The 26,237-nt window shown below is 60.7% G+C and overlaps 4 protein-coding genes across 4 annotated transcripts; 1 reads left to right on the top strand and 3 right to left on the bottom strand.

The window, feature by feature from the left end:
- Positions 1–511: 511 nt before the first annotated feature.
- PLICBS_010320 (uncharacterized protein) lies at positions 512–3,943 on the bottom strand (the record flags this gene model as incomplete). Its single annotated transcript, XM_018326575.2, has 6 exons — positions 512–1,582; positions 1,822–1,950; positions 2,005–3,121; positions 3,185–3,289; positions 3,349–3,374; positions 3,431–3,943. 6 exons carry the CDS (start codon positions 3,941–3,943, stop codon positions 512–514), a joined length of 2,961 nt encoding a protein of 986 aa, XP_018174895.2.
- Positions 3,944–8,865: 4,922 nt separating this feature from the next.
- PLICBS_010319 (uncharacterized protein) lies at positions 8,866–10,336 on the bottom strand (the record flags this gene model as incomplete). Its single annotated transcript, XM_018326579.2, has 4 exons — positions 8,866–9,000; positions 9,071–9,407; positions 9,485–9,835; positions 9,888–10,336. 4 exons carry the CDS (start codon positions 10,334–10,336, stop codon positions 8,866–8,868), a joined length of 1,272 nt encoding a protein of 423 aa, XP_018174899.2.
- Positions 10,337–14,095: 3,759 nt separating this feature from the next.
- Positions 14,096–17,719, top strand: PLICBS_010318 (uncharacterized protein; the record flags this gene model as incomplete). The annotated part of the gene is made up of 5 exons (XM_018326580.2): positions 14,096–14,251; positions 14,311–14,355; positions 14,450–16,622; positions 16,675–17,426; positions 17,483–17,719. 5 exons carry the CDS (start codon positions 14,096–14,098, stop codon positions 17,717–17,719), a joined length of 3,363 nt encoding a protein of 1,120 aa, XP_018174900.1.
- Positions 17,720–22,052: 4,333 nt separating this feature from the next.
- Positions 22,053–25,805, bottom strand: PLICBS_010317 (uncharacterized protein; the record flags this gene model as incomplete). The annotated part of the gene is made up of 2 exons (XM_065601915.1): positions 22,053–23,436; positions 23,494–25,805. 2 exons carry the CDS (start codon positions 25,803–25,805, stop codon positions 22,053–22,055), a joined length of 3,696 nt encoding a protein of 1,231 aa, XP_065457987.1.
- Positions 25,806–26,237: the final 432 nt, after the last annotated feature.

Raw genomic sequence — 26,237 nt, 5'->3', positions numbered from 1 at the left:
TTGCTGCATCTGGGGGGCGTTTCCACCCGACCACGAGTGATCAAGCACTCAATTCTACGCAGAAAAATACAAATTCACAAATGAATGTTCAATCAAAACCTCAAGACTCATCAAAGCAATGGCAAAAACATTATGCCGTGAGGAGTTCGATTCTGCGCCTGCGTGGCCGCCATGTGTACGCCACCAGCTCGGCAATGTCATGATGCAACTCTTGACTCCAGACCAAGAACCCTCGCGGGCATGTCTATGCATTGCGAGATGCGGTCCATGGGACCATGAGTTGTGATTTGAAGGAGAGGATGCAAGGCAAGTGCCAGAAAAGAAGTAAACCACGAAGAAACGCCACAGGCACAAAGCCAAAGGCCGCCGCTGTCCGCGATACGTATGCCACCCACCCACGCCCATGCGCCGTCATTTGTGTCCGTCCGACCGTCCGCCCAGTCATCCCAATCATAAGACATTACTTCTTCACCAACCGCCAATAAACACCGGTTTTTATGCCCATCTCCGTCTAAATCCAGGCCCAATTGTCAACCTCCTCTAGCTTCCGCAAGACGCGCACGGCGTCAGCATACAAGATGTTGCGCCCACCCAAGCAGTCCCTGCCAAGAACATCGTGGATCAAGCCCACCACGCCCTGAGACTCCTCCCGGCCGGTAAGGTTCTGTAGATCCCCTGGCTCGAGCTCCGAAACGGTGAGGAGCCATCCCACGGCGGCGCCGCGAGAAGACTTGCTAGGGTTGCGCTTCCCTTCGTACCCAAACGCCCAGCAAATAAGCGCGCAGACGTACACGCCCCAAAAGTCAGAAATGTCCGTCCAGGACGGCAGGCTTCTCTTCTGACCCGCGAGAAGAACGTCGTTGTGGCCGAAAGCGTTGGGGCCGAGGTTCAAGAATATCCTGAGTGCCTTCGCCGCAAACACCGTTGCCGCAGCGGCGTTTCCAGACCTTCGCCACTTCTGCAGCTTCATCTTGTGATCAATGAAGATACTAGGATGCGAAACCTTGTTGTTAAGTATCCAACTGTCTCCAGAAACGGACAACAGGCACTGAAGAGGCGTATAGTGAAGTGCCAGATACGTGTACCCGCCCGGAGAGTGCTGGAAGAGCGTGGGGATCACCATGTCGTGTGGCTTGATGCACGAAGCATCTTGGAAAATGTCCACCTCGGTGGGATTGCGCCGTCTTGGCAGCTGCAGAGCATGTGCCGCAAGAAGCAGCGACGAGTCAAAGCGTGGCATCGACTCGATCATGGCCGGCGATAATTGCTCTTGCATGGCATCTCCAACCGTCCTTGACTTGACTGTTGAAAAGTCAATGCTGGCCCAAGAATCGGCAGTCTCCGCCTCCCAGGCTTTCTTTGTGCCGGCCGACAGAGGAATGCTCAGCATCATCGGCGAGAAGTTGTCCAGGCCGAGGAAGGAGGTGACGGGCTGCTCGTAGTACCAGATCCCATGAACACTTAGCAGGAAGCACGCCGAAAGGATCCTTCGGCACGATTCCAAATGAGTCCACGATCTCCATCGCTGAAAGTTGTCGCAGCCGAGCGTAACCGAATCCAGGGCAAATTGACTGTTGGCGACCTGTAACGGAGTTGAGCGACATGTCAATTGGAAGCTGACGTGTACAGTCGACAAAGAAATTAAACAAAAGAAATCGAACCGAATCAAGGAAATTAAGGGGAATAGAATATAGAAAAAAAGGACATAGGAATTAAAGGGGAGTCGTGGAGGGAAGACTAAAACGCGACCAGATGCACGCTGTTGACGAAGCCGCAGCGAACATGGTCTCATTGACAACGAGGAAACGCTTAAGAACTAACCATTTGGCACAAGGCGTTGAACTGAGCCGAAGGGAGGTAGGCCTCCTTGCTACGGCCTCGGAACTGGGCGTAGTGTTCACAAAGCAGAAGTGCCTGCATGATAGAGAGGGACCAATTCGATTGCGGGATCTGAAAGTGAAAATTAGTGCCTCGGCTCACGAACTACCGTCATTGCGGACTCACTCTCTTGCATTCGTGCAAAGCGTGGGCGTGCAGCTGGCTGCCGTTAATTCGATGCTCTTTGTGTTCCAGGAACTGAGTAGCCACGGCTGCCATGGCGCAACGGAGAATGTCATGATGCTGCGAATCCACTCCGGAAGCGTCTTCGAAAGACGGGCGGTGAATGATTGGATAGAGAGGGTGAACCTTCTCCCAGTACTTGTCGATATATACTGGTATCTCGTTGCGAGCCTCGCGGCTCAAGGGCACGTGTATGAGATCCCCGGCCATCAGGAATCCAAACGCCGTATCCGGTTGTCGACCGCACAACATGGGGCTGATCACCCGGTCGGGGGCGAGGGCTGCTGGCGCGGTGACCAAAGTCTCAGATGATGGACCCACGGCAAGTTGCGGGGACAGGCTGTTACGAACTGTGTTGCTGGGGATTTGAGGGTTGTATAACGACTCGTCATATCCGGGAAGTAGCACACCGGCGCCATCCCCGTAGACGGACGGGTACACAGCAGGCGGGGAGGAGTCGTAGCCAAAAGGCGCAGGGTACGCACCAGACACCGCGATAGGGCTCTGTAGGGTTCTGGAAGCGACGGGAGGTCCGAGGGGGGCTGTCCACTCTGCGCTGGGCGCGCGAACCGTCGCCGGAGCTCTTGACACTTCCGAAGGGGGTGTGGAATAGCTGCTTCCAGACGATGATGTGACCACGCCAGAGCTGTCTTGCCAGGGAACATTGGCCGAGCCGACATCCTGCAAATTAAGTTCCGGGACATCCATTACTCCAAGTCCCGTGGGCGGCCGAGCTTGAGAGAACCCCGAGGCCTTGGACGACGCGGACTGCAAGCCTGGGACCGAGTCCATGAGGGAAAAGTTGTCAGACGCGCTTCGTATGTGAGCGGTCGAGCCTCCTGTCGATGCCCAATGTCCAGGCATCATGTGGACTCCTTGCGAAGATGTATTCGCGGCACTCGTTGCGCCCGGCGGCGGGCTGCTGAAAGGGTGTCCCATGGACAGCATGGAGCCAGGAGGAGACGGGCCATATGAGCCATGTCTAGGGCTCCTGGAACCGAATGATCGCGCTGTTGAGCTCTGTCGGGGTGTGCTCTTGGCCGTCCGGTTGTCCTGGTCACTGATTGTCGAAGGTCAACATCATACCATGAGGATTCGAGAAGGACAATCTGGGATCGCTTACTGCTTTTGCAGATGTCGGTCGAGCAGGTCTTTACGATGAAAGACCTTGTCGCATCCGGGTACTTGGCAGGATAGCTCCGGCGGTTGATGGCTAAGCTGGTGTCTCCTGTTGCTCCTGTCAATACTCATAGCTCCTCTGCCAGCGGCAGCTGAGGCCAAACCTACCGCAGGTGTTCGGCTCTGGTGAAAGTCTAGAGCAGGTGTCAGTGCATCATGTCTAAACCCAGTATCGTGCGTCACGGCATACCTTTGGCGGTCGGCAAGTTTCACAGGTATGCACCGCAAGGCCCTTCTTAGCCCGGCTGACCCTGCCGGTGATGGGGGTAAGTTTGACGGGGGCTTCTGCTCCGGGGACGAAGGGCCTCATGGGAGTGCCCGAGTACGAGCCGCCCGGGTGTCCGTGGCCGTGGCCCTGGCCGTACGGGGAGTCCATCGAGTCGGTGCTAGTATTGCTCTGGCGCCGGTCCTGAGAGTAGTTGGCGGTAGTGTGGCTCAGGCCAAACGACGACGACGATGCCGTGTCAACGTCCAGTGACGATAGACCGTGAGCGGGAGGATTCGAGCTATGGCCTCTGGCTGCTATTCCTGACGATGATGACGAGTTGGCGACGGAAAGGTCAGCCGGGTTGGCATAGCTTGAGGCGGATGCTGACGAGGCGGGATGATGATGAGATCTCGGAGCCGACTCCTTCGACTTCTTTAAGGAATGGGAGTCGACATGATCGTCATCGACGTTCATGATATTCCTGAGGCTGGCCATTGTGGAATCCCAAAATGGAAGCGTCGACAAGGTGGACGACTGCCGGGTCCTGCAGGTCGGGGAAGCACAAGGCCAAACTTAGCAGAGCACAGCCCTCCTGGCTGAATAGGCCCGTCGGCGAGTAAGGCTTGTGTAGATCACGTTTCTGGAAACCACCGTCGCAGGGACAGGCAGTCGATGTAAGGGGGCTGTGGCGCCGGAAGAAGAGAGCAAGAGGTTCGAGGGCAACGGACCCCGTGCTGGTGGTGGACGAAAGTCTGGGGCAAAAGGCCTATGCCGGGTCGGTGCGATGTTCTCAGCCTCATAAGTCAAACCGGGGGGACGAGATGACACGCAGCCCCCATCTGCAATGGAACGGTATGTGCCTCGATGACAAAGATAGGACGGCGGGCAGAAGGCATTGTTCGACCTCGATGTGAGATCGAAAAAAGGTAGAGGGCGAGGAGAGAGAGGCAGAGGGGGTGGGTGATGAGGCTCGGGCTGGGCAAGAAGGAGACTGATGCAATCCATGATCCATGACGACTAACAGCCCGGCGAGGGAGCTGAGCTGAGGCGCATGGTGCGTCTGCCATGTACGAACCTGCGTGCATGGGTCACGGACAAACACACACGCCCAAGGCACTCACCACTCGAGTGCGAGTTGGCACCAAGACGGTCCATCTGATGCGTGAACCCCTGCTCGAGGCTGACAGCGGAGGTAGTGAGAACTATTCCCTACAGGTGGTGAGCCGGCGCGCGCAACATGCACCCGCAGGCAAGGGAGGGGGGTGGGAGTGCAGCGAAACAGGGTTGCCCAGCCTCGTGCTCCATCAGGGCGACGGCCAGGCGACCAGTCCCGTCACAGCACTGCTGTGGCAAGCAGAGAATCCGTCTTCTGCTGAAGTGCGGGTGGAGGGGGGAACAAGATGGGGGGTGCCGTAGCTGACGATGGGACCATAATTAGAACTAGAGGCACGAGTTCAATAGTTCCCTTTCTCTCTCAACGAACGCTGCCCACACTCGCTGTGCATTGGCCAGCCGGGGTGGAAAGACGTCCTGTGGAGAGCGAGAGGGGACCCAAGCCAAGCCGGACGAGACGCGCAGGTTGGTCCGCCAGACGAGACAAGGTCGCACTTGCTGGGCTGTTCGTGCTGCCCGCGCGGTTGCGAGAAGACCTGCCCTGGCGGCGGCGGGTATGGCGTCAAGAGGAAGCGGGAGATCCTTGCGTAGGCCACTGTTGAACGGGACCCCTCTCCACATGGGGGTAGGTGAGCCGGCGGGCGCTTGATCGTCCACACTGGGGAAGACCAGAGCGGAGATGGGGGGGCAGCTGAGGGGCCATGATTGGAGTCGGAGTCGATGCGACGGTGGCGGAGCGTTGCCCTTCTCCGTTACCTTGGGATATCGGCAGCAGAGCCAACACAACCAACAGCCCGTTGCCAGCGCCTGTCCGTCGTCTCATTGCATGGTGCCTTCCGTAACGGTACCGTGCCGTGCCTGGCAAGAGAAAAAGGCACGCTGCGACGCGAGTAAGCTGACCTATTCCCAAGCTGTCGGTAGTGCGCAGAACGGAGGCGAGAAAACCCGCCGTGTCTCACGGTCTGCAGCGTCCGAAATATCCTCAAGAGACAAGACCGTATCCGGAACGGAGACGGAGCCCAGCGAGGAATGCGTCCTGGTCGAGATGGTTCAGACCTTGATCATTCAATGATGAGGAGGCGCTCGTTCTGTCGCATCTCAAACAGCCCGCAAGGACTGACTTGCTTGCGCCCGCTCTAACGTGAAGACGATTGAGACGGCGCGAACCTGGCCATCCACTTGTGCTTCTCGCCCGAGGGTGGTGAATCCGTCGATGATGCAAGTGAGAGATCTGCAGCCGAATCAACTCCAACAGGCTGCAGACATCTGACCTTGCAAATAGACGGCGGGCAGCGCGCAGGCCAATGGTAGAGGCGACTTGACATCTCGGGTCTCGCGGTGACAGTCAGGCTACTTGGAACAGGCGCCAGGAAGCACCTGTTTCGCAAAGATTGTGCTTTGGGGCCACCCAGGTAGTGCGCGGGGACGGCGTGTGTCGCCTCGACGCGAGGCGAGATGGCCGACCTGTCCGGCTATCCGGGCCCTTGAGGTCCGCGTGTGCGCGATAGAACTCCAGCAGCAACAGAAGTGCCCCGAGCTCCGAAGGTCAGGCCTTGCGGCTGGCAATGGGGATGGCTTAGTGGCTTGGCCTGATGACAGTCGGTGGCGCGCGGAAGGGTGACACCATGGACCGGACGGGGCGCATGGCCCGCCCCGTTGGATGATCGCCAGGCGTCGCTGACCCGACTGGGGAAGAAGCGCGCGAAATCAAGGATGCGAGGCCACGGGTGTACTGGAGTAACAGCTCGTTCGAGGACAAGGCATGCGTGCAAGCCGGGGCAAGGGCCGTTCCAATGACTCGGGAAGTCAATCAGGGTTCGTCTCCGAGGCTCGCCTTTGATCCCGATCAGGATTCGCTTCCCGGCCCTCCTTCCCGCGGTTTATCGCGATTGTGCTGATGGGCTTGTCGGGTGTTGAAACATGGGCAGGCATGACTGCATGGGCTGGCTGGCCAGCTCTCCCCGCTCCCGCCGCCTCGGCGGCCCGTTCGCATTGCCTCGTGTCAGCACGACTGCCTGGAGAACCACAAGTGGAGTGAGCGTCGCAAGGAGCTGAGCATGCTCCGTTGCGGATTCTCTCTCTCTCCAGGGTCGCCGTTTGCAGTTTTGGGTAATTGCCGAGTCGCTGTGCACAGCCCAACTGGTCTCGAAATGGCGCTGCAGGGCCAGGTTGCATGTTCGTCCCAGATACCAGCAAGCACTCTCCTCGCAGGTAGGCACACTCTGAAGCGGAATGCGACTCCAAGGCAGTGAAAGCCCTGTTAGCGCATTACCGCACCAAAGTCGCATGTCCATGGCTCTGTTGGCGCTTAACTCGCCAGTGAAGTGAGTCGCAGGCACCGCCCAGATCACCCCCGGCCGTGTCCCGCGTGGCGGAGCAGGCATGCATGGACAGGGCACAGGGCACACGGCCGCACAGGGCGTGGGACGGGGTGTGTCGTCGACAGCATGGGCCAGATGCTCGATATCCCGCATGCTCGGAACGATTGCGACATGCAGCGAATGTTCGTGGATGCTGGGAGCAGATGGGCAAGGCTTGAGGGGCGCCGGAGCATGCATGATCTAGAACGAGCTCGCCGCAGAGCGAAGCTTCAAGCTCGACGGACCGTGTAGGCCCGAGTGTTCCTTCCATCCGTTCCTGCCGTGCACAGGACCTGCAGCACGCGTGCAGCAACAGCAGCAGCAGCAGCAGCAGAGGCAGTAGCAGCAGCAGGAGTCGAACCTTCCCACTTTCTCCGTCACCAACGCCCAACCGGATGTCGCACCTTCCCCGAGCGCTTAAAACCCCGTGTGTCTAAATTTAGACGCAATCCGCGTCTGCTTGCACTCACTCATCGCGGCTCTCTCTTCCATGCAATGCCAGACCAACAGCAGCTTCTCAACTCTGTGTGAAACGTGTTTCAAAAATAGCCTCTTGTCTCCAACATACGTAGAAGCGAGGCCTGGGATGGGGTTCGACGCCGAGCGTGGTAGAAAAGAAACAGACCCGCGCCGACGACGCCAAGGTACTTCCGTTCATGAGGGCCATGGGTGAGCGACCCTCTTGGTAGGCACGCGTGTTGGGGCGCACTCTCACGGCCGATGGCGCCCAATCTGCGTACGCCTGTACGTACTTTGTACGACGAAAGCTCTCGCATGCGTGCGAGTGGGTGAGATGTCCTCTCCGACACGAGCGCACAATGACCTATGGCCGACATGATATACCGCGCCCGCGTGAAATGAGATGAAACCCTCCTCGGCGTCGCCGAGCGCTCAGTATGCGGCAGCACGAGTTGACTGACGCGCGCGACAGGTAGACTGGCAGCCAGCGGCGACGACGCTCTCCCCGCCACGCCGTCGCGAGACGGGCGCCCATGTGCGCTCCCGCCTGCGATGCTACCTCAGCCGGCCGAGGGTATTCAGCCCGACGCACGGCAGAGAAGCCATCTCGAATGTCCCGCTCTGCGGCCGGACGAGACATGCATCGCTCGCTCCCTCGCTCGCTGCCTGGATCTTTCCTCACCCCGGAGTCGGCCACCGGGCGGAGGAGGCGTGTCTTGTGAGAATGTAGGAGAGCGTGGGCGCTGCGAAGACTGTCCCGTCTGCCTCCCCTCCCTCCGCCTGTTTCAGGTATGTGCTCCCCCACCCGCTCGCCATCGAGCCTGCTAGCCGCCTAGGCGCGAGCCGCTCCGTGGCACAAGGCGGTGGCTGTCCTTGGGGGCCGGCCGATCTGCCGAACGTTTCACAGGGGGTGCGGATAATTTGAATCTACGGACAAAGTACTTTGTGTGTCGGCCGGGAGAAGAAGAGGCACAGCAGTTTTCCGTCGTTGCTGCTAACCTACACGGGTACGTAATAAACGGCGACTGCCTCCCGCTGACACGTGGACCGGGACTGCAGAGGTCTGCTTCCACGATGCTGACGCTGCCCTCCACACCAGGCCTGGCGCACCCAACGCAGGACCATGGAGCCCGCAATACTCGGCTGCGAGTCTCGGCTTGCCTACCGACATGGCGCCGAGGAAAACGCCTTGCAGGCGCGAGAGCAAGGATCCTGCGTCGACCACAGACCAAGGGCCTGCAACAAGGGTGGAATGGGCACGAAATAGTTTTCAAGTATCATACAGTGATTGTGCGAACCACAACGCCGTGTTTGCCTGTCCCCTCTAGTATTAATCCAGACAATTTGATTCCTTTTCAAATGCCGAATCAGCAGCCTGTCCCCCCCAATGAACTCTCCGTCTTCGAGTGCTGACGGGACCCAAACCCAAGCCCTCGCAACCTACGGCTCGTCACGAGCCCCCAGGACCCCAGCTACAGTAGTGAACTAACCCCTGGCTGCGGTAGGCGAGACGAGGTTCGGCATTGACTTCCGTCGGCCGTCACCGTTGCTTTCGTCTGATTCTTCATCATCGTCGCTGGGCGGTCGGCTATTGTTGACGGTCCTCCGGTTCTTGGTCATCTGTGATCGGAGCGTGAGTAACCAAAGAGCCCGTAATATCGCATCAGGAGCGTGCGGATGATGTGCTTACCCATGAGCGCACGCCACCCACAAGACCCAGTGCGTAACCAGTCACAAACTCCTTGGAGTTTCCGGGCCCGGGCGTGGTCGGCGAGCGAGCGCTGTCGCTGCCGTGGGAGTTGAAGCGCGCCGGGCTCTGCGGGCGGCTCGTGGGCCAGAACTGCTTGAGCTCGCGGCTCAGCTCCTGGCCGGTCGTCGTCCAGTTGGTGATGATGTTGTCGCGCAGATCCTGGACGTGGCGCTTCAAGTCGATTTCATTCTTCTTGAGCCAACTGACGTTGAGCTCTTGCCGCGAGGTGCCACGCTTGAATTGCCGCGTAATGTACTTTTCGTAGTCACGGACGACTCTATAGCATCACACTGTCAGTCACGCATGTTCTCGCCCGCCCGCCCATTCACGTCTGCCTGTATAGGCGCTGCTCACCTCGTGATGATGCCCGTCGTGCTGACACCCTCTGTCCGCTGGGTGACGAGGAACTTGCCCGCCGCCTTGATCGGCTGATAGATGTCGTCACCCTCGTCGGCCCCGTACGGCAGATCATCGTGGGCAACGTAGTCGAGCCGGTTGGCGTCAAGGAACTCCTTGGTGACGATCCACGGGCAATCCTCGATGACCTCGTCCACCCACTTGCAGTGTCGGACCGACTCGGCGCGCTCCTTGGCAGACATGACTGTCAAGCCCTTGCGCTTGTGGGTTTCGTGATCGCCCGTGACTCCGACGACGAGGGTCGTGTCGGGGAAGGCCTTCTTGGCCTGCTCGAGTTGCCGCATGTGCCTGGCGGCTCTTGTCAGTGGTGGCCGGGGTCCGTCCGAAGATCTGTACCTACCCGAGATGAAACAGGTCAAAGACACCGTCGGCGTAGACCCTGACGGCGCGGCCAACGGGCGGCGGGTTCGTCTTGAAGCCTCCGGCGGGGTGTGTGATCTGGCCGATGGGCGGCGGAGCCATGGCCTCCTCCTCCTCGATGGAGGCCCTGCGCCCGCGGCGGCCGACGCGCTCGGCGATGTCGACGCTGGCCTCGGTCGTGTCACTCGGCTCGCCGGGATCGATGACGGCGTCGTCGCCGTTGCGGTCGGAGTTGGCCCGCTGCCGCTTAGGATTCGGGCCATTGCCGTTCTCGCCGCGACGGCTGTGGCGCCCGGACTCGGGGGCGGTGGTGTCACCCTCCTCGCCCGAGGCATCGCGGGACGACGCCTGCTGGCCGTCGTTGAGCAAGTCGTCGGCGGCGGCGGCGGCGTTCCGCTTGCGCTTGCCGGCTGCTGAAGGCGACGGCATGACGATGGCGTGCGGGATTGGTGCGTGTGGTGGCCGCAGAGATGGGAGGGAAAATGAAGGTGGGTTGGTGCTGGCTTGGGCCGCAGAGCGCGAGGTGCTGGTCCGAAGGCGAAGAAGCGGTCGTCGGCGGCGGCGCACGGGGTCGAGCAAGCCAGCTCAATGCAGATTGCACAGCTGCAGCAAGGAGATTGAGGCGAGCGGCAGCTAGATTGGGGAGGTGGTCGTGTGCGCGACGCAAAAGGAGAGCTAAATTGTGACGGGAGATGAAGGGGAGGAGGAGGACGAGGAGGCGGCGCGGGCTGGAAGCAGCAGTGGAAGGTGGCCGAACCAACAATTGGGGGCAAGCTCAGCCCACGACGGCATGGGGAGAGCTGGAGGCGGGATGCTGATTTGCCTGCGTCGCGGGACTTGCTCAGGCACTGCTGGACCTAAGTGGCACCAGGCTGGTACAGTTGCAGTTAGTACTGCGAGTAGCAGCACGTCGGTACGAGCACGAGCGGACGGGACGTTCGTTTCGTGGCGGCGGCTTCGTAACAGGGCAAGCAGGCAAGCCAACTGAGCCAAGGCAGGTACTTTGTACGAAGGTCACAAAAGTGGCTCCGACGCGGACTCGGACTCTGGGGCGGCGGCGGCGGGAGGAGGAAAGGGGGCTGCCATTATCTAAAAACTATCCGGTCCGGGTCTGAGAGATGAAGACGGACGGCCGGCGCAGGGCTGGAACGTCACGGCTTCCCCACGCTGGCCTTTCCCCGTCTGGAATGCCAATTTCCTCCCTCTCTCCCTCTTGCCCGTGTCTGTGTCTGTGTACTGTCGGTGCGTGTGACCATTTACCGCTTCCGGGTCGCACGACAACGGCGACGACGGGCGGTGGCGAGCATGGACGGCACCGCCGATGACGATTGCTTGGGCTGGTTGCGTCACTGCCAGTGTGCTGTCAATCAAGTTTCCTCGTCGATTTTTTTTTTCTCTTCCTCGCGTTGGCCTGGCCCGAGCTAGCAATGCAGGTGATGAGCCAAAACCAACCCAACCGTGCAGAGTGTCACGTGAGCCCTGCCAGCTGGGCCAGCTGGGCTTGTCGCGTCGCGTCGCAGAGCCCGCGTGGCTGCTCAAAGTGGCTGCTGGAGCTGAAGATGGACTAGGCCGCGTTGGGGCAATTCAATGTCTCGGCCGCACAGTCTGGCATCTGCAACCGTGGCCGGCATGGCTTTGATGCAGAGCATGCTCGTGTGCTTGGCGCGGTTTCTTTGGCTCGCAGGTTGCAAAGTGCAACGTACGTACATAATACGTGGAACAGGAGTACGGATTGCTCTCCAGGTATCGCTTTGTACGGGTACACCAGACACCCTCCCCCAAGGCACACCGTCTCGCCAGCCCGCGGCAAGTAAGTCGCGCATGCCACATCACCGTCGGCTCTGCTGCGCAGCCGGCAGCACAAGCGCTCCGTCGTCGTCGTCGAATGCAGCAATGACGTGCCGTCTTGCGCGGATTCCTCGGGGGCGTGACAGACGGTGGCCCAAGCCCGAGAACGGTTCTGCAGCGTTGGTCGGCAGCCGACCAGCGCGCCTCCGTCGCAGGAAGCGGATGGCCGCCCGCTCAGACGCCCAAGACACCGCAGGGCATGTGCGAGACCGTGGAGGTGGATGCCGGCCGTCGAGTTGCCCGCGTGGTCCGTGAGGGCCAGAGGCATTTAATGTGGGCTCCCCATTGTATCGAGATAGACGGCCGGAGGGCCTGGGCGCTACGCGGACTGCCAGGCGGTGGCAGCCCCAGCGCATCTCCACCTGACAGACGTGACAGTTTGCCTCGGACGGTTCGTCAGGCGGATTCCCGTGCTTGGCGATGATGGCACGGCAGGGCTGCCCCCAAGCCACGGCATACGTGTTCATGTCGAGAGTATAGTACTATAAGTACTGTACTCATCTGTACATCAGCTTTGCGCAGAATGCCGAAACCTGTAGCCTGTAGCCGGAGGGGAACGCGTCCTGCGACGGATGGCGGTTGACATGTCGCAGTCCGAGACGGGTCCCCGCGCCGTTCGATGTGTGATCTGGCGCGGGATTGTGAGACTCGAGGGTCCCGATGATTCTGGCCGTGCGCCCACACAAGCCTCGCACTGTCAATCCAGGGCTGCGGTGAAAGACCGAGAGACAGACAGACGATTTGATGCTCTCTGCTCAGCTCGATTGGTGCCTTGCGCCGCACAACGTTGCCATGGCGGAGTTGAGCCAGCCAGGCTGCGGCAATTCGTCGATTGCACAGAACAGGCGTTAGCCCCAATGCAAGGCGGCCCTTTGTCTTTGTGTCTCGCCCTGAGCTACCGTGTTCTTTGATTTCTACAAGGACCTACCTACCCTTTGTGAGCCCCGGCGGATGCACTTTTGGGCGTCGCAGCCAGCGCAAACGTCGACGTGGCATCGCTGGGCCACTCGTGTTCGGCCTTTTATTCGAGCGGACGGGCAACTAAGGCACCACTACTGGTAGCTCACTGGACACTGACGGTTCTTTTGGAATCCGCAGCACGAATTGTTGAGGCGTTCACGAGCTTGCGTGCGGGGCGATTCGGAACCAGGTCGAGGATGGAGCCAACAGGCTGTCGATGCGGGAGGACTGGGGCATGGTTCAGCCTCTCGATGGATGAGCTGCATGGGGGGCGCAGCGTGAAATGAATGAAGGAAGCCACCAGATGCAAATCGCCCATCACTCGTGTCGCGGGCTCGCGCAGCAAGGCAGGAGGAGGCACCGCAAGGCGAGACGAGGCGCGACGCGTACACAGACTCCACCGGGTCTGTCATTGGCGTCCGACAATGAGATCACTCGTGCTGTTGTCTGCGCGATCGTATGACTTGGGCCGGTTGCCGACTCGGATGCCAGATCTGTCAGAGATGTGAGCACGAGACACTGCCCAAGGGCAAGAAGCGTGGCGGCCCCAAAACCCGGCAACCCTCGGTCAGTCGCAGGCATCCTGGCGCGCAGGCAGCGCTAACACCCCAGATGCTGGCAGGGCTCTCAACGCAATATTAACCCCCCTGACGGGACGGCATGGCGGTGATGGTGGAGGTGGGCGGTCGAGGGTGGTCGACGCCGCCCGCCTGGGCGGATGGGCGCCCGGCACACCCTCCCATCTTGGCTGACGTTTCCATCGACGACGTTGCCGTTTCTAGTGCCAATCTCCCGCTGTAAATTGCGACACCCGTGCTTGGCCCTCGGCTCTGTTCCAGCCTGCGCCTTCAAATCGGCTTCCTCGGAGGCCTCAAACTGGAGAAGAAAGGTCCCAAGGCGGACGGGGCATCGGGGTTCAGGACCCCAATCCACCCCGAGCAAGGCGCCGCGTTGTCCAATCCATGACGCCTGTGCTGGCCCCCAAGCGAGAGAGGGTCGGCTTACTTGCCTTGCAAGACGCGACGCCTACCTAGCAAACCCGGCCACAGCTACCTAGGTACCAGTAATATCCACTGCAGGGAGTCGCTGCCCGGCCCAGGACAGGCCTGCCTGCGCTGCGCTGCACTACGCTGGGGGCGCCATCCACCTCAGTATCCACGGGCGTACAGTGCCCTGCGCCCGCCCCTGGCACGGTGGAGCCGCCTCCTGATTCTGTGGCGTCACCACCTCCAGCTCCCCCAAATAATAATACCCGCTCAGCTCTCGACCGATCTGTGGGAGCTCCCTCGGTCCTCCTGCCTCTCGTTCGAGTTGCATGCCACCGCCAGCTAGGACGAAGACTTTGCCAGCCAAAAGCTCGCAACGGCTTCTCCTCGCGCCATGCGGATTGTTCCCAACCGCCTGCTCTCCTCCACGCAGACGTCCCGCTGCAATTCCAGAAGCCAGAGCCCGATGCGTTCCAAGAACAACGACGTTGCGGGGCTGCCCGCCCCGGACGCTGCCAACGCCCTCGCCCTCAAGGTGGTCATCATGAAGGTGCGAGCCGCTTGACCACTCTGCGCCGCCGTACGGGAGCTGATTATCATCTTGCACAGGCGCGGAACCTGGCCGCCAAGGACCGCAGCGGCACCTCTGATCCGGTACGTGAGCTCATCGACGCCACCGGCCTTCTGCAACGGCGACAACGCGCGCACGTGGGCATTGAGGACGCCGTGCTGACGACCATTCTTGCAGTACCTCGTCGTCACCCTTGGCGACTCCCGAATCGAGACTCACGCTGTGCCTAAGACGCTCAATCCCGACTGGAACGTCATCGAGGAGCTGCCCGTCACCTCGGTCCAGAGCCTCGTCCTCGACGTCATCTGCTGGGACAAGGATCGCTTCGGCAAGGACTACATGGGCGAGTTCGATTTGGCCCTCGAGGAGATATTCCAGGGCGAAAAGGTCGAGCAGCCGCCGCGATGGTTCCCTCTCAAGAGCAAGCGCCCGGGCAAGAAGACTGGCGTCGTCTCGGGCGAGGTGATGCTGCAGTTCTCCCTTTTTGACCCCGCCAACCCCGCGGCATCCTCGCAGCAAATCTTCGAGAAGCTCTACAACATCATCGGCTCCATGCCCATGGGCTCCTCGCGCCAGGCCACGCCTTCAATGACCCCTCTCCTGACCCCGACCTCCATACCCAAGTCCACCCCCGGCCCGTCGTCCTCGCCAGATGAGGCCGCAGACGAAGAAGACGACGAGGACCTCACCGAATTCGACGACGAGGTCAACGAAGAGGGCGAAGACTTAACCAAGCCCGAGACGGCCGAGAGGCGGCGCCGGCGCCTCAGGATCAGGGGCCTGAAGAGAAGACGGCGGCAGAACCCGTACGCCTTCAACAACGGCTACTCGGACGTGGTCGGCATCATCTTCCTCGAGGTCTGCAAAATCACCGACCTACCACCAGAGTCAAACTTGACTAGGACCAGCTTTGACATGGATCCCTTCGTCGTGGCCTCGCTCGGCAAAAAGACGTACCGTACCCGGCGTGTCCGCCACAACCTGAACCCCGTTTATAATGAGAAGATGATATTTCACGTCCAAGGACACGAGCAGGCGTACTCCTTTGCTTTCACCGTCATTGACCACGACAGGTACTCCGGAAACGACTTCATCGCGTCGTGCACTCTCCCGGTCCCGGAGTTGATCGAAAAGGCGCCCAAGGCTGATCCGGAAACCGGGCTCTACATGCTGCGCGACCCCCCGGCGGGCGTCCCGCCAGCTGCCTCCAAGTCGCGCCTCAAGAGGCTGGGGATGTCTCGTTCGTCGTCTTCCCAAAGTTTGGGTAAGATGATGCGGCCTGGCCTGTCCAAGACACTGTCCAACACCAGCACGGCCTCACAGAACGCCCCCCTTGACCCAAGTCAGGCCCAGTCCACCAGCCACGCTCTCCTCGCCCCGGCGGATGCACTTGCTAATACAGGTATTGAGATTACAGAGCCGGCGATGGAGACGGACGACCCGGACTTCCATGATTACGTGGTGCCGTTGAAGATGAAGAACCTGGACAAATGGGAATCCAAGCACAACCCCGTCCTGTACCTCCGAGCCAAGTACATGCCGTACTCGGCGCTGAGACAGCAGTTCTGGCGCGCCATGCTGAGGCAATACGACACCGACGAGAGCGGCGAGATCAGTCGCGTCGAGCTGACAACCATGCTCGACACGCTCGGGTCGACCCTGCGCGAGTCCACCATCGACAGCTTCTTCCAGCGCTTCCCCCACAAGGCCGCCGACAACGAGGAGACGTGGGACCTGACCATGGACGAGGCCGTCACCTGCCTGGAGGACCAGCTGGACGCTAAGAGCAAGCAATCCTCCACGGTCGGCGACAAACTCAAGAGCATGGTGCCGGACATGAAGGCGCTCGGCATACAAAACAAGCAGACGTCGAGTTCCGAGGGCTCGGGTGCGTCCACGCCGCAAATCTCACTCGACTCCACCGCGGTTCCGGAAATCAGCACCCCGCTCGAGGCGGAGGGCGACGAGGATCTGAGCGACGATCGCGGGGAAGAACATGTCGTCGAGATTCGCGAGTGCCCCATCTGTCACCAGCCACGACTCAACAAGCGAAGCGACACGGATATCATCACCCACATCGCCACCTGCGCCAGCCAGGACTGGAGGCAGGTCAACACGGTCTTGATGGGCGGTTTCGTGACGGCGAGCCAGGCTCAGCGCAAGTGGTACTCCAAGGTCATCACCAAGATCTCGTACGGAGGCTACAAGCTCGGAGCCAATTCGGCCAACATTCTGGTGCAGGACCGTATCACCGGCCAGATTAACGAGGAGAAGATGAGCGTCTACGTCCGCCTCGGCATTCGCCTCCTGTACAAGGGCTTGAAGTCACGCGAGATGGAGAACAAGCGAAGTGTGTGGAAACGAGACTAACCCCGAGGCGATTGTTGCTAACTAGCTCGCAGTCCGCAAGATGCTCAAGAACCTCAGCATCAAGCAGGGCAGGAAGTTTGACGACCCTGCCTCCAAGGATGAGATTGAGAAGTTTATCGACTTTCACGGTCTCGACATGTCCGAGGTGCTGCTGCCGATTGATGAATTCAAGAACTTCAACGAGTTCTTTTATCGCGCTCTCAAACAAGGGGCACGGCCTTGCTCGGCACCCCACAACCCCAAGATCATCGTCTCGCCGGCAGACTGCCGGAGCGTCGTGTTCAATCAGATGACGCTGGCGACCAAGATATGGGTCAAGGGCCGTGAATTCAACGTCAAGAGGCTCCTCGGCGACGCATACCCCGCCGACGCCGCACGGTACGAGAACGGAGCCCTGGGCATTTTCCGACTGGCGCCGCAGGACTACCATCGTTTCCACATCCCGGTGGACGGCGTCATGGGCAAGCCCAAGACGATCGCGGGCGAGTACTACACGGTGAACCCGATGGCGATTCGGTCGGCGCTAGATGTCTACGGTGAAAACGTGCGAGTGATTGTGCCCATCGACAGCGTCGAGCACGGCCGCGTCATGGTGATTTGCGTGGGTGCCATGATGGTGGGCAGCACAGTCATCACGCGCAACGAGGGTGACCAGGTGAAGCGGGCCGAGGAGCTGGGGTATTTCAAGTTTGGTGGCAGCACGGTGCTGCTTCTGTTTGAGCCGGGCAAGATGCGGTTCGACGATGATCTGGTGGACAATTCTAACAGCGCCCTGGAGACTCTGGTAAGTGATGGTATGCCTAGAAGCGAAGACGTCTCATGTGCTGACGCGACGGACAGATCCGAGTAGGCATGTCGATTGGGCACTCTCCTAGTGAGTCGCAGTGGACGCCCGACATGCGCAAGAGCGAAGACAACATCACCGAGGCAGAGAAGAAGGAAGCGAAGCGGCGCATCCAGGGCAACTTTGCGATGGAGTCGCCCGGCGACAGCGGGTCTGACGACGGGCAGCTGGGGATGCCGCGCAGAATGTCGACGGTGCCGACAGTCAACACGCTGGCGGCGTCAGCATTGTAGAGAGTACAAGACGGGAGCAGGCACATGGGCATGGGCATTTGTTTTGAGCGAGGAAAGCGAGTGTCGCGAGAAAAACCGGGGTTCAACAGCAACGTGACGACGTGTAGCACCGGGATAAATTCATCATTTGGGCCAAGCTGGCTACGAGGCGAATGCATGCTAAGTGTGTACAAGTGTTTGGGCGGCAGCCATTCTCGGCAAAAACATAATACTCCCTTGGCCAACGCCCGATTCCATGACAAGCAAACCCATCACTCCATTACCCTCCTTGCGACGTCGTGGGGGCTCGTGTGCCGCCTCTACCAGCCGTGTGCGTACCCACGCCCACTCCACACCCTTTCCTCCGTGAGCGTCCGTCCCATCTTCCCACGGCTCGTCGTCCCCCTCCTCAGTCGCGACCAGCGCTGCTGCTCGACGAGGAACTACTGCTTCTCCTCGAACGCTGGCTGTCCATGGAGCGCTTGGCAGCGGCGTCGTCTGCCGCCGCGGCGGTGGATGCCGAGGACTGGGGGGAGCGGCCGCGGAGGAGGAAGAGGGCGTCGACGTTGCTCAGGGGCGGATGGGTGGCGGCGCTGGTGCTCGTCGATGTTGATGATGATGTGGTGGTGGTCGTCTGGCGGGTCTGGCGCCAGGAGGCGCAGACTTGCTTGCAGAGGTGCGCGGAGAGGGTGTATGTGGGAGACATGGCGGGCGGAGGGGGGCGGGCGGGTTGTATGAGGGACGGAAGGAGGAGTGTGGTTGAGACGGATGCCTGTTGTCGTCGTCGACTTGTTTTTCTTCTTCTCCTCTCGTGTGATATAGAGGGCAGTTTAGAACCGTCTCGGTCTTTTGCGCGCGATTTGTTCCGCTGTTGGATCGTGTGTAATATGTGTGTTTTGTTGTATGTGAATGTGGATGCGGACTCGGACGGCGTGTAAGACGGACGAAGTCGCGCGTGGATGGCGGCACGGGGGCTCTGGTGACTTTGTCGTGTAGTAGTTCAGAAAGCCGTACAGAACGGAAATCTTGAAATAGAGGATAGAAAAAAAAAAAAGATCCAGATCGACCGAGGACCACGTAGAAAGGAGTACCGGTAGCGCAAGGTATATATGAATAGACGAATGGGCCAAGTAAAGCAGGCAGCGTTTTGTTGGGCGGGTTTGCTGCGTGCGTATGGTATGGTTCGATAAAGGACGGAGGGTGGTGTGATAAAATCGTCGCCCGGGCCGGGGGTGGCAGGTGGCAGGCCCCAAGGTCCTGCGCTAATGCTGTAGGTCGTCGTCGGCTGGGCGGGCGGACGGGCTGTTTTCTTCGACTTCCCGTCAGGCTTTGGCGCGCGGGTCCTCCTCCTCTGTGCGGCAGGCCAGGCCACAGGCTGTGTAAGTGGCAGGCTGGCTGGGCCGGAAAATGGGGGGGGGGGGGGGGATTTAGGCGCCCCGCGAGAAAGGAACTTGGGTAATAGGTGATATTCCCGTTGGTGTTGGTCGGTGTTGGGGAGGCGTTGCAGGCTCTCTGTCTCGCGCGCGGAAGCGGTTCAGGTTCGGTTTCGAGGAAAGCAGTGGTGTTCGAAGAGCTGCGACAGCTGCCCGCACGGGTCACACGAGCGCGCAAACGAAGGGGTCCAAGGGCGGGATTAGAGTGAGGGGGGGGCGTGGTGGCGGTGGTCGTGGTGGGCGCTGGCTCCCTTTTTGACGCTTGCCTTGCCTGCCCCCGGCGCGAGCAACGACGAGAGTGGTGGCGCGCAGTGATGCCATCAGGTACCTACATACATGCTACATACAGCTTTGAAAGCATCCTCGTGAGCAGCCCTCGTTTGGTTTCAGCGCCGACTACTTCGTATGGGCCACTGACTAGTACCGCGACCCCCTGGTCGGATCGCCCATGTTTCCCGTCCCAGCCCATGGCATCTCATCCCATCCCATCCCGTCTCTCTCCACCGGCCCGCGCATGAAAGCGAAGAAGCGACGAAACGAGATGCTGCTGGCTGCCTCGATCCCATCCCTGCCCACCCATCCATCATCCATCCATCTGTCCCGCCACACACACACACACTGAAATGTTGATGGGCACGTCAAGAAAGCCAGCGAGAGATAGGTAGGCGGTGATGTGGCCTGAGGCGGACGGGCTTTTCCCACCTCACCCCCCCACAGGCCCTCGACCCGCAAGGGTACGGGGAACATTTTGGGGCGGGTGGTGCCCGCTGTGCCTGGCGTGGTTGCTGCTGGGCGTGTTGGGCGGCTGGAGCTCGATCCGATGGCCATGACATCGCATGACCACCACCACCACCACCAGAGGCAGCCACGCCCCGCTGCCTGCCTGCCTGCTGCTGCGACCGCTGCCGTGAAGGCGCAAGTAATGGAAGATACCTGGATGGGCTCTTTCCCGCCCTCCAGCGCACCACAGCGGGTGATGATGCTTTCCTCTGTAAGCTGGATGAAAGCTCAGCCGCCAGCTGCCCGCAGCACCATCACTGTCCAGCCCCCTTCGGGCACCTCCTCGCAACGCTCAGAACCTCTCTCCCGTCAGCTATCCCCGCCACGCGCTGCCACTGCCGCCCCGGCAGCGCCTGTCGGCATCGCCCCCACACACCTATAGGCGGCTGCCAGGCTGAACTTGCCCTACGACGGTGGAAGCTGTCACGCCGTCAGTGTGCCGGCCGGGGGAAGGGCGGCGGCGGCGGCTCGAATTGACGAATCTGGGATGACACGGAGCTTCGTAATGCTTATTGTAGGTCCCTCTCCATCCCATCCCGCGCAAACTGCCCACGCTGCCATTCCCCATCCCGCGTACAAGCCTCCCCTCCCCTTACGAATCAACCACAGCTCAGGACCCGGGGCGTGTTTACGAATGTTTCGTGAATGATTTGAAAACCGACGCCCATCATCGGACGAGCAAGCTAACCAACGCGCAGAGAGACCCCTATGTCTCAGTGGGCCACCACAGACACGCTGGGACGCCCTGCTGAAAAAGCCGTCCCCGCAATCCGGTCCCCGCCATCAACTCAGGTCACCACCACCACCCCCCCACCCCACCTGAGCACGGCAGCGGGAACCGACCGACCACCACCGCCAGGCGGGCCAATCATGCGGGGCTTATTCCTGCTTACCAGCTGCCTCCCAAACTCTCTCTCGGGCGGCCCGCCTCGCCTGACTCCACCACAGGTCATTCAGTCGCGGCCTGACATGGCTCGATGATACGCAAGTGATGGCCGAAAGGAGGAGGAGGAGGAGGAGGAGGAGGAGGAGGAGGACGACGACGACGACGACGACAGCGCAGCGCGACGCGATAACGGTGGCGCGATTCGCAGAGATTTTGAACTGGCCAAGCCCGCTGCTATCGCGCAAGCAAGGTTCCGCTTCCACAGCAGAACCCAGGTACCTACCTGCCTTTGCTTTACTGCACAATTCAATCCTGGCTGATGAGTGAGTGAACTGCGAGCTGGCCCCGTACGAAAGGGCCGTTCCCACCCCTCTGGCGCAAGGCCGCCCGGCAATGGTGTCATCTCCCAGCCGGCCTCTCGCCTGACGATAGGTCTCCTCTATATGGCGTACGACTGGTTCAAGAGATGGGAAGTGTACGATTGTGCCATTCCCTGATTTATCAGCAGCAGCACCTAACTAGCTAGCTAGGAGACGGCGGACCGGAGCGCGCGTGACGACACTGACAGGCACTGCGTGCACGATTCCATCCAGCAGCAGTAGTAAGTAGCATATACCAAATTTAGCCATCTTGCCGTGTTGTAGAAAGGCAGTGCTGTATGCAAGTCACCACGCACGAGCAACAAGCAAGCAAGCAGACCATACCTGCAGCGCAGCCCGGGGTGCAGTGCAGTGCAGTGCAGTGCGGTGCCAGTTGCCGGCCCCGGCGCCGACGCCCTCTCCGTCCGCCGAATGCCACCACGCCAACGCATGTATGCACAGTGACGCCAGTTCCCAAGCAAGCCGTACATCCATCTCATCTCTCTGGCTGCTATTCGCCCATAGCCAAAACAAATCAACTCCAGACACCACACCGGGCCCTGATCCCGTGAACGCCCAGGCCCCTTACCACATACGCCGCGCTGTCATGGTCGAGGCGACACGAGCCCAAATTAAAGCCGACGGCCATGCATGCCGTCGAGGCAAGAAACGAATGTATGAAAGAAAAATGGCGAGCGCCGTAGCTATGCTTGCCCGCTCGTGTTCGTCGCCTGGGTACCCAGAAAACCCGCAAGCCCTTCTGCGCCGTGGCTGCTGTGCACCAAGTACCGGGATATCATGACGCTCCCAACTCCTCATAGCCGTACGGTAGCCATACAGAGAAACAAAATCCCCCTGCGATGCATCTTCCATTAAGTCCTTAACGAGACCCCCGCCTAATCCGCAATGGCGCTCTCGTCAGCGGGCGGAATCACCTCCCCGTTCTTCTCGTTCGACGCCACCTTGATGTTGGCCCGCGCCTTCTGCTGCGACTCCAGGAAGAGCTCCCAATGCGCGGGGTCGCTATCCCGCATGCTTCGGAAGAGCACGTCCTTGTCCTCCTTGAAGGCCCGCACGGCGCCCTTTTCCTTGACCTTTTCGAGCAGCTCGCCGCCGATGTCCTCGGCCAGGCCCTCGAGCATCCTCGCGTGCTTGGGGTCCTCCGAGATGCCGTCGATGGTGCTCAGCAGGTCGATCTGGTCCTGCCTGAGGACGAGCCCCGACCTGAACCTGTGGCCCGCGCGTAGCACTCGCCCCTCCTCTTCGGCGAGCACCTTGGCCATCGAGTTGGACCGTGACAGCGACTTGGGCGGGTGAATCTCCGACTCGTCCTCGCCGTCCGACACGGCGACTGCTGAATCGTCCCCTATCGGCACCGACGTCGACAGCTCCTCGCTTGGCGTCCTCTCGGGTGACGCCTCCACCGTCTGTCTGGCCGGCTCTCTCGTGTCTGGGTACTCGTCCTCGAATCTCCTGATGATGCCCTGCAGCGTGTTGTCCAGGAACATGAGCTTGCGCAGCGTCTGCTCGTCGCCCGGCATCGCCTTGGCCTTGTTGAGCGCGGGCTGCAGCCGGATGCGGATCTTGCGTGCACCCGCCAGCAGATGCTTCGACATGTCCTTGGCCTTGCCCCCGGTCGCCAACCCGGGCCGCGTCGTTACGTCGCCGCTCTCCGCGTCCCGCACAAACTCGCCAGACTGTCTGCCGGACTCGTCTCCGTGGTTCTTGAGGCAGCACGTCAGCGCCTTGACCACGCCCGTGCCCCCAATGACGTAGTCTTCATCCGGCGCCGATTCGTTGTCCTCTGAGAGTTCCTGGTCCATAACATCGTGGCCGACGAGGTGGGCGAGCACATCGGGGTACGGCGGGTCCCTTGCGTCGCCGTCGCTGCGAGAGTCGGCCATGGCTGACGCCACTGCGCTGTTGATCTCTGCGTCGGGAATCCGCTCCATGTTCCGGAGACAGTAGGCAACGACCTGCTTGGCCATGGCCTTGACAATCTCGCCGGCCTTGTCGCTCGGCACTTCGATGTCCACGCACACCAGGGTCCTTGAGACCCTCGTTGCCGCCAGCAGCGAGGCGTACAAGGCGCACGCCTCCTCTTGCGCCTCCTCGGTCCTGGCGTCTGCCAGCTTTCCCAGCTCCTCGTTTCCTAGCAGATTAATGTGAGCCAGGGTCCGGACCTCCGGCAGGACTTCGACCAGGGCAATCGCCTGCTCAGACGTCATGTTGACATCTTCCAAGTGGATGCGTTTGAGGCCCTCCATCTTGGGCAGATATCTAAGAGCAAGTCAGTATAAAGGTGGACGAAAGGCGCCTGTTTCAATTGCTACTGACCTTCGCAGCAAGCCAACGGCGCTGGGCTTGGACTGGAACAAGTCGTGGTTGTGCGAGAGGTCGATGAACCTGAAGCACTCGAGCTTGACGAGCGAGGGAATGATCTTGCAGAGCGACGAAGGGGTCAGGTTGCAGCCCGCCAAGCTCAGCGCCCACAGGGGGTCCTTTTCCTTGAGAGCGCCAGCGAGCGTTTCCATGTGCTCCCTGATGTCGTTGCCGCCCAGATCGAGGCCCTCGCACATGCCAGCGGCGAGATACTTGGCCACCACCTCCACGCCCTCCGCGTCAATCAAGTTATGCGCGAGCCCAAGCCTGCGTATGCCACATTTGGTGACGCCCTCGATGATGATGCGAAGCTGGTCCATGCTCGGCGCCGTCTCGCCAATGTTGAGCATTTCCAGCGTAGAGCCGCCTAATCGCTCGGCAAGGGCCTTGGAAAAGACATCTGCGATGCCTCGCGGGATCTGCCGGCCATCTGGAAGGGTACCGTTGGAGCACGCTGGCGACTGCCGCGGGAACGGGATATGTGAGAGGTCGAGGTACTTCAGTGATCGGCACATGTAGAGGAACAGAGAAATGTGCTTCCACCCGTCCGGCCCAAGCTTGTTGTTCTTGAGCACCACCCGCTCAACAACACCGCCGTGCCCCTCCTGCTCGTGCGTCGGCTTCTTTCGCCGTGAGGTGGGAGGTTGCCTCGCGGCCAAGAGGCCCGCGAGGATGACCCGGAGGCCTTCGTCGCTCAGACCGCAGTTCTCAAGGATAATCTCTCGGACGGGGACCACGGCAAGATAGTCGCCCAGGGTGATCAGGTCCGGCAGCTGGAGCCAATAGTCTGTCAAGTCCAACTTGTTTACGACCCCTGTCGCAGGCGACGAATTCGCGCTATCAGAGAGTTGCTCAGTAATCTTCTTAAGAATGGGCGTTTCTCGCAGCTGGCAGCATCGACGATATATTCTGGCAGGGTTCGTCGTGGGATGTGTCGTCGTCGTGGGCGGTTTAGGCGTACCGGCGCCGCTCGGGTTCTCCGAGGACGAGTCGTCGGTGTCGTAGTGAATTTCTATCGGAACGGAGCCATTGTCTTCGGCGAGTCGGCGGCGCTTTTCTTTCCTAGCCTTGCGCTCCTCTTCGCTCTTCTTCTTTTTCTCCTTCTTTTTGGTGGTGTCCTTGTCCTTGTCTGGAGGTGACGTCCCATTCTCTTGTACGCCGTTTGTCGCGGCCGATACGGGCGGAGACGGCTCTGAAGGTGCAGGCACGGGAACGGGCTTCGCCGCAGCAGGCTTGGGCGTCTCCTCGTCGGCTTCCTTTTGCGCCTCGACGACCCTGGGGTGTTTCAATGCCTCACCCTCGCCCTTGTCAATGAGCTTCTTCTTTTGCGTCCTGTCCACGGCGGGTCTTTGCGCGACGTCACCATCGGCGTATTTCGGCATCGGCGCAATCTCCACATCCACGCAGAAAGAAACCCGCCGCAGCTTGGCGTCCTTGAGCTCCGAGATTGGACATCGCTCGCGATCCTGATCAACGTTGAGGGTCACGCGGTCGACGAGTCCGTTGCCAAGCTTTGCTGCCGCCTGCCCGCTGCCGCCAGACGAGGAGAGCCGCCGGAACACACCCAGAATGCCGGCCTGGCTAGACTTTGGCGGGGCAGGCGTATAGGGGCCACTGCCATCTGGCTTGGCGGCATGCGGCAGGACGGCATTCCTCGTCGTGTGCAACTTGGGCGGGGGCGGTTCAGCGGGTGTGGACGCAGACTGGGGCGGCGGCTGGTTTTGGCCTTGCGGCTGCGGACCGGTGCCATCCAACTGCTGATTCTGCTGTTGCTCCTTGACCTGTAGGTGGTGGAGCGAGTGATAATGCTGTGGCGAGATGCTCGGCGGCGTGTTGGCGGAGCTGGAGAACTTGGCCGAGATGCTGGAGAACCACGAGTTGCGTCTTGAGCCGGGCGGCGTGCCATTCGGACCAGGCTGCTTATCTATCGACCCGGACCGGGAGAGCCGTCTCGCGATTCCGCCGCCAGGTGAAGGTGTGGTATTGGACGGACTGGGTTCCGGCTGGCCGTTGGTCTTGTCGCCATTGCTCGCGGCCTCTACCGTGCCCTGCGGATTCCGTGGATTCGTAGCCGCCGATGGGATCGCTCGTGGCTGTGCGGCAGCGGGAGTCTTTGGCGGAGACGAGGCCGACTTGTTGAACTTGTCTGCGTCGTGTGTTAGTCGCGAGTCCTCAACCTGTCTCAGGCTTGCCGTGTTCGCCCCAACGCTATTATCGCGGGCAGCCCACGGGGTCCGTCGCCGCGCCGGCCGGGCGGCGCCGCGCATAGGGCCAACTTGCCTTTCGGGGAGCCATGCGTCATCCAGCTGACGTCGACGCCGTGCACCTGCTCCATGGTCGTCGGGTGAAGGGGCGGCGGATTCACGGGTGGCCTTGCGCTGCCGCTGGGAAATGCGGATGGACTCGGGACAGTAAGTCGCCGTCGTCGCCGGGAGTCAGCGCAGACGGGCTGGCGGGCGCGGGGGCACGTGCGGTGACGGTCGGGACCGGCAGATGCGGGCGCGGTGGACGACGCAGTCGCAGTGCGTGCCTGCTCAGGCGGGTGCCATGAGGAAAGAACGGCGAGAGTCGATATCGTACAAGATGCGGAGGGTGATGGGGAGAGGAAGGAAGGTGGATGGGCGCAGGCGAGGGTAGGATCCAGGGACTCGGGGTGTATCGGTGGTGGTCTCAGCTGGATGTCGGACAGACCAGGGTCG

The sequence above is a fragment of the Purpureocillium lilacinum genome, assembly GCF_023168085.1.
Source record: "Purpureocillium lilacinum CBS 284.36 DNA, scaffold_8, whole genome shotgun sequence".
NCBI lineage: Eukaryota > Fungi > Ascomycota > Sordariomycetes > Hypocreales > Ophiocordycipitaceae > Purpureocillium > Purpureocillium lilacinum.
This window is presented reverse-complemented; position numbering and strand designations above follow the sequence as displayed.